The sequence below is a fragment of the Nicotiana tabacum genome, chromosome 7 (genome assembly GCF_000715075.1).
Source record: "Nicotiana tabacum cultivar K326 chromosome 7, ASM71507v2, whole genome shotgun sequence".
In the NCBI taxonomy this organism is placed as follows: Eukaryota; Viridiplantae; Streptophyta; class Magnoliopsida; order Solanales; family Solanaceae; genus Nicotiana; species Nicotiana tabacum.
In genome coordinates, this window is record NC_134086.1 from 57,099,486 (window position 1) to 57,106,970 (window position 7,485).

Below are 7,485 nucleotides of genomic sequence, written 5' to 3' on the forward strand. Positions count from 1 at the left end.
GTGGAGTATTTTCTAGAGGTTTTCATGGACGACTTTTTGGTGGTAGGTGACTCTTTTTAGCATTGTCTCAACAATCTTAGACAAGTGCTTAAGAGATGTGAGGAGACCAACCTTGTGCTCAACTGGGAGAAATGCCATTTCATGGTGGATGAAGGCATTGTATTGGGGCATAAAATTTTAAAACATGGCATAGAGGTTGACCGGGCGAAGATCGAGATCATTTCTAAGCTTCCTCCACCTACTTCAGTTAAAGGTGTCCCAAGTTTCTTAGGGCATGCCGGATTTTATAGGCGTTTCATCAAGGATTTTTCCAAGATTGCAAATCATATGTGCAAACTCCTTGATAAAGATTCAAAATTTGTGTTTGACGAGAAATGCCTCAAAGCCTTTGAGGAATTGAAGCAAAAGCACACCACGACACCTATTATTGTCACACCCGATTGGTCTTTTCCATTTGAACTCATGTGTGATGTTAGTGGTGTAGCTATTGGAGCAGTGCTTGGCCAACGTCATAACAAGGTTCTTCACCCGGTCTATTATGCAATCAAGACACTCAATGGAGCGCAAATGAATTATACAGTGACTGAACAAGAACTTCTTGCCATTGTCTACGCCTTTGAGAAATTCCGGGCTTACTTATTAGGATCCAAGGTGATAGTGTACACAGATCATGCTGCTCTTCGCTATCTATTGGCAAAGAAGGATGCAAAGCCTAGGTTGATTCAATGGGTCCTATTGTTGCAAGAGTTTGACTTTGAAGTCAAAGATAGAAAGGGGACGGAAAATCAAGTGGCGGATCATTTATCAAGGCTTGAAGAGGTAGGGAGACCAAAGGGAGATCTTGAAATCAACGATGCTTTCCCGGATGAACACATATTGGCACTATCTAGCACTTTTGCTCCTTGGTATGTTGATATTGCTAACTACTTGGTTAGTGACCTTATTCCAGATGGATTGGAATCCTATCAAAAGAAGAAGTTTTTGAGAGATTGTAGGCAATACTATTGGGAAGAACCATTCTTGTTCCGTGTTTGTGCTGACAACATCATCAGAAGGTGTGTTCTAGAAGAAGAGATTATGCCAATTCTAAAGGCATGCCACAACTCACCGGTTGGGGTCACCATGGGGGAAATCAAACTGCGGCTAAGGTGCTTGAATGTGGTTAGTATTGGCCGTTGATTTATCATGATGCATACCAAATGGTCAAGGCTTGTGACCAATGTCAAAGGCAAGTATCAATCTCCAAGAGGCATGAAATTCCAATGCACTTTGTGATGGAGATAGAAATCTTCGACGTGTGGGGAATTGATTTTATGGGTCCCTTTGTAATCTCTTGTGGGATGAAATATATCTTGGTGGATGTGGACAATGTGTCCAAATGAGTTGAAGCAATTGCCTTACCAAATAATGAGGCAAGGAGTGGGACCACATTCTTAAAGAAAAACATATACACTCGGTTTGACACTCCTAGAGCCATTCTTAGTGATGGTGGGTCTCATTTCTGTAACAAGGCTTTCACGGGGCTACTAGAGAAATATGGCGTCAAGCACAAGGTGGCCACACCTTATCATCCCCAATCAAGTGGCCAAGTTGAAGTTTCCAATCGGGAGATAAAGAGCATTCTAGCAAAGACTGTTAAAGCAAACAGGATCGATTGGTCAAGGAAGCTAGATGACGCATTGTGGGTGTACTGCACGGCGTACAAAAATCCTATTGGCACTTCTCCTTATCGGTTAGTCTTCAGCAAAGCTTGTCATCTACCCGTAGAACTGGAGCACAAAGGCATGTGGGCTCTAAAGAGGTTGAACTTGGACTGGGCTAAAGCTACAAATTTGAGGTTAACACAACTCAATGAAATGGAGGAATTCCGTTTCCATGCATATGAAAGTGTAGCTGTGTATAAAGAAAGGATGAAGTTCGTCCACGACAAAAAAATCTTGAAAAGGGAGTTCAAGTTGGGTGACTTGGTTTTTCTCTTCAACTCAAGGCTCAAACTATTTCCAGGCAAGCTCGAATCGAAATGGTCCGGTCCGTTCAAGGTGGTCAATGTCTCTCCTTTTGGAGCTGTGGAACTAGAATCGGAGGATGGGCTCTGAACCTTCAAAGTGAATGGCAGCGAGTCAAGCACTACTTGGGCACAGATGGAGAAAAACACTTGATGGAGCAGTTATCTCTCAAAGATGGTCCGTGCCCGACCAATGGGTGAATCCAAAGAAATGCCAACTTTGTCGTGCTGCGACGTTAAATCAAGTGCTTCATAGGAGGCAACCCATGTGTGGTAACACCCTTTTTTCCTTTAAAATTATAATTTTTGTTAGATAGATTTAATTGGGCAATTTAAAGTGTGTTAGAGTGCAGGGGATTCAAAAGATCATAACACTGGGTAAGATTGCATGTGAAAGGGAAGAAAAGTCACCATGGGAAGTTTGCTACACATATGCGGTCGCATTTTAACTATGTGGACCGCATTGTGGTCGAAAACCCAGACAGTATGTTTGGCAAAAATTGGTGGTAAGAATACGGCAAGGAGGTGCACTTTTCGGACCACATTTCTATTATGTGATTGCATAGTACACCGCATTTTGGCCCTCAAGCAAATCAAAATTGAATCCACCGCATAACACTTATGCAGTCGCATAATGTGTTATGCGGTGACTTACCCATCGCAAATCTCCCAGGTAAGTACCATCGCATCTCTTCAGCATTCAAACACTTTCAAAACAAAAGAAAAGAAAAAAAGATTTATCAGAAAGAAAAAACAAAACGAAAAAAAAAAGAGAAAGGAGAAGGCAAACGGCTAGTGAATCAAAAAAACGTAAGACAACACCTGTGAAATCATCTCCCATGTGCTCATTAATCCGTCACTGGTATGTTTTTCTTTTCCCGATTTCATCCTTGTAAACATTAGTTTAAATTTTGTTTTGTTTCTCCTATTTTTTTGTTTCCTTTAATTTTGTTCATTTTTCCTCTTTGTAGTTGGGTATCTGTTCATAATGTGAGGGGGTTCTTGGATAGGTAATTAGGTTTGGGGCACTGGGTAGTGAAACTAGGTCCGCCATTGTTGAGGGTTGAGTTCAAACGTTGAGAATGATGACTTCTACGGACTGCATAGTGGATTTGTGGTCCGCATTGTTGCCGCAAAAATGAACCCTAAGTGGATGAAGAAGATGACAAAACGGGGTAACTTTGCGATCGCATAATTCATATGCGGACCGCAAAGTCACCGCATACTGAGACAGTTTCCCTGGTTTTGTAACATGCTGTTTGCAGCCAATTTGCGATCGCAGATCCAACTTTGCGGTGGACTTTGCGATCGCATTATGTGATTATGTTTTCCAAGCATTTAAGTATGCGATGGTTATGCGAACTGCATAATGGATATGCGATCACATAACCTATCGCATACCTAGATCATCTCAAGAGGCAGAAAGTTTGCGACATGTTTGCCGTCCGCATAGTGGTTATGCGACTGCATAGTGGTTATGCGACCGCATAACCTATCGCATACTTGAACTTTTTTGTATTTTTTCTATTTTTTCCAATTATTGCCTACTATGTTGCTCACAGTTCATTTCTGTGCAGATATGGCTCCCAAGAAACATACAGCCTCTGCCCAGAAAAGGGCCTCCACCAGTCGTCAAGCACAACAAGAAAAACGTTCACGACCGTACCCTAATGTTACACTTCCCTCCCAGTCTGATGATGAGGAGACCTTCCCCTCAGTTGACCTACAAGCTGAGGCACGAAGGAAATGAGGATATGACTTCCAGCTCAAGTTTGGGGTCAAAGGGTTCAGGGAGCTATATAGAGAAGGGCTAACAAAATGTAAAATCCTGGCCGAAAAGCAATTAAGTCTGAATGGGCTACAAGAGCAGTACCCCCACATATTGGAGAACATCAAAGCTAGAAAATGGGAGTGCTTCACTGAGCTGCCTGATGACTATAATGAGACACTTGTCTGTGAGTTTTATGCCTCTTATGGAGACTCTAGGACTGCTCACCACAAGCGCAATAGGCTTTTCTGTGATACTGTATTGGTTCGGGGGAAGCAAGTGTTCTACAGCAGTGAGACCATCAATGAAGTCTACTTCCCTGATTGAAGCCCGGGCATAGCTGTATGCTACCAAATGGGCAAATTGAGATAATGAGCATAGTTGGATAGCATCAGTGATAGCCAAGGGGACCCCTGCTTGGATTAGCCCTTTGCACAAAATATTCAAGGAGGATGTCACACGAGAGGGCAGATTCTGTCTTAGCTTTGTCACCTCTCAATTGATACCATCTAGAAATGAGACTGACATAAGCATTAAGAAAGCCCTTCTCATTGCGTGGATTATGATGGGAATCAAAATTGATGTGGGTGATTTTATCTTTCGAGAGATAGGGATCTGGGCAAAACAGATAGCCACATCACTTCCATTCCCATGCTTGATCAGAACCCTCTATAAGGCTGTGACAGTACCTACCATGCCACACACTGACAAGACAGGGAAGGCGCTGAAGGATATTGATATCACGTGCATTAATGATACGGTTGTTGTTGCTCCCCTAGAGGTTCAAACTCAGATTCCTGCTGATGTAGAGCCATCAGATTCCCAGACTCTTGTGTCTCCTCAGGCTACTATTGCATCCACTTCCACTTCACAACCTACCTCTCAGTCTACCATTGTTCAGCCTTCTGCCACACTACCAGCAGTTTCGAGGCTTGGTCTCTTAGCTCAACATGCCAATGCTAAGGTAGACTAGCTTCTGAAGAACCTCCCCACCCTCATCAAGCAGGCATTGACTCCTATCTAGTCCTTAGTGATGGACCTCTAACAGTAATAGACATCTTATAGGGATCGCCTAAAGCAACTTGAGGTGAAGATGGAGCGGGTTGAGATTGGAGACTTGCCTACGCTCCGTGATGATGTTGCCACGATGAAGTCTGAGCTCCACAAAATGCAGACTCTGGAGTTCAATTTATCCTCATTCCTGCCCAAGGAGGGTGAGCAGGGAGTAGACATAGCAGTGGTTGGATTGGATCTTGACTTCTCCACATTGATGACAGACCCAACACCTCCGACTGTCAGGGCTTCCCAACCTCCAGCTCCCCCTGCACATATTGACATTCCTTCTGAGAAAGATTCCGGACACTCTGCAGAGTCTGAAGGTGGGGAGGCAGATGAGGGAGATACTGATGAGGAGTCATGGTCCGAGGAGGATGAGGCCCCTCGGGAGAAGGGTAGGCAGGTTGATGTCCCCACAGTTGAGGATGAAGAACAAGCAGTAATTCAGCAGGCAATAGCACATTCTCTAGCAGACATGGTCGCCCTAGCAGATCCATCAACCACTCAGCCATCAGCGGGCGAGGCTAGCAGCTCACAGGCCCCAGCTCCATTGTTGAGCCAGCCAGAGATCCCTCCTCCATCAGTGGAGGTCACTCCTCAGGTCAAGATCTCATTGGTCCCAGGTTCAGCATCAGAGGGTGACCCTACCATCATTTAGCCGGCTTCTGACTCCCATAGAGCTTAGTGCACCTCAGGGAGCCCCTAAACTCTATTTTACATTCTTATGCATTGGGGACAATGCATGCTTTTTAGTTGGGGGTGGGATAGCCTTGTATAAACTTTTGTGAATCCAACTATTGTACATGTTTTTGTGTTATATAAGCAAACTTCTGTATATACTTGTGTTGTGATTCTGTATATATTTGTGTTCTGTGGTTTTAGTACATAGGTTATCTTTGTTTATAAAAAAACCAAAACAAGTAGATAGTTGTATGTTCATCTTTAGTAATTAGCAATGAATTCCCCTTGGTTTTTCTTCGTCGGGTTCTTTTCCAAGGGTGTAATAGTAGAACCAGGGCAGTAGAATGGAACATTTTGGCTGGTTTGGTTTAATTGTCTAGTTTCAAGCATGTGAATGTAAATAGTTTATACCCTTCCATTAATATAAAAAATATGATATCAACTATGTGAACTTGAGGCTCGCTCTTTGACTCTATCCTTACCTAGAGTTATACATGTAAATACGATGGAAGCTTTGAATTGCCAAGTGTTGACTCGAGGGCTAAAACTATGTTGAGCCAAACAGTTCATGTGCCATGTGTGTGAGTCTTCGTATAAATAATTCTGGTGTTTACTTCTACCATCTAGAACTTGCCCGGTTGGTCTTTCGATGCTAATGATAATTACATTTGGTTGGAGAAACGACCTTAGGCATTCTTTGTGATTTTGGAAAACCCGTTAGCTTTTCAAGCTACCCATTGTATAGATATTATCACTAGTTACCCCATTTGAGCCTTTAACCTTTTCTTTGGCTACCTCCCTACAAACCTTTCCCCTTTTGTAAAATAATTCCCTCTTTTGAACCTGTCCCTCCTTGAACATTTTGAATGAGGTCAAAAGACTAAGTTGGGGTGTGGTGTCAAGCCGGAAATTGGCAAGGTTGTACTGTGAGTGTGGGAAAGTATACCTCGAGATAGGAAACTATTCAAGCTCCAAAATCAAAGTAAAAAAAGAGAGAAAAAGAAAAAAAAGAGAGATTTATGTATATATAAAAATATGGAGTCTTGAAGAAAATTAGAGAGGTACGGAAGGCGTTTCAATGTAGGAAATTAGGAGCTAAGGAGGGTTATGTGGTTTGAAAAGAAGCAAAGAGCAACAAGAAAGAAAAATGTGAGTAGTGTTCAAGGAAGGTGTAGTCACTTTTACCCAAATGCTTATCCGACCGTTCCCTAAACCTACATTACAAGATTAAAAAGTCCTTATGGGATCTCCAACCGAACGTTCTTAGAATAAAGAAATGAATTAAAATACGGGCAAGCCTATGGTATGGTATGTTGTAACACTTGAAACTCTTTTTGAGAGTGAGTGTATTTGTGAATTCGTCCCTTTTGTTGTAGTTGTAAATATTGTGAGTTTGGGACTTTCTTTCTAGTGAGGGCGCATGAATTGTATGGTTGGATAGAAGTTGAGTTTTTAAGTCAAATGCAAGTGCACTCAGCTGAGGGTAACATTTTGTCAAATTGGTCGAGGCTCAAAGTTTAACAAGTTGATTAGTTTCTTTGTAAATAATGATGGTTTAGGAAGGGTAAATAAACGAAAGTGCATGCTTGTAGTACTGACAACTAACACCGTCCACGGTCACTATTGTTTCATATCGTTTAGATGGAGTCTAGAATAGGATAGTGTCGCTTCATTTGCTTGAGGACAAGCAAGAGTTTAAGTTGGGGGTGTTGATATGCCGGAGAATTTCGGCACATTTAATACAAATTGCTTAGATTTTAGCTTGTTTTAAATGCAATAATCTTTTATACTTATGTAATTTTAGTGTTTTGCAGTGTATGAGGTTTAAGGACCTAAGAGCACGGAAATTATATCAAAAGGCCACAAAAGGACAAGAAAAGAGCAAAATGCATCGCAAATGTGGAAATGCAGACCGCAAATCCAATATGCGGACCGCATAATGCTCAAAGGAATCGCAAACCCCAACAGTTAGTTG

The 7,485-nt window shown here is 42.2% G+C and overlaps 1 protein-coding gene across 1 annotated transcript; it reads left to right on the forward strand.

Moving 5' to 3' along the window:
* The first annotated feature begins 462 nt into the window (after positions 1 to 462).
* On the forward strand, positions 463 to 2,096 carry LOC142162100 (uncharacterized). Its single transcript, XM_075218410.1, has 2 exons — positions 463 to 1,161; positions 1,512 to 2,096. Exons 1-2 carry the CDS (start codon positions 463 to 465, stop codon positions 2,094 to 2,096), a joined length of 1,284 nt encoding a protein of 427 aa, XP_075074511.1.
* Positions 2,097 to 7,485: the final 5,389 nt, after the last annotated feature.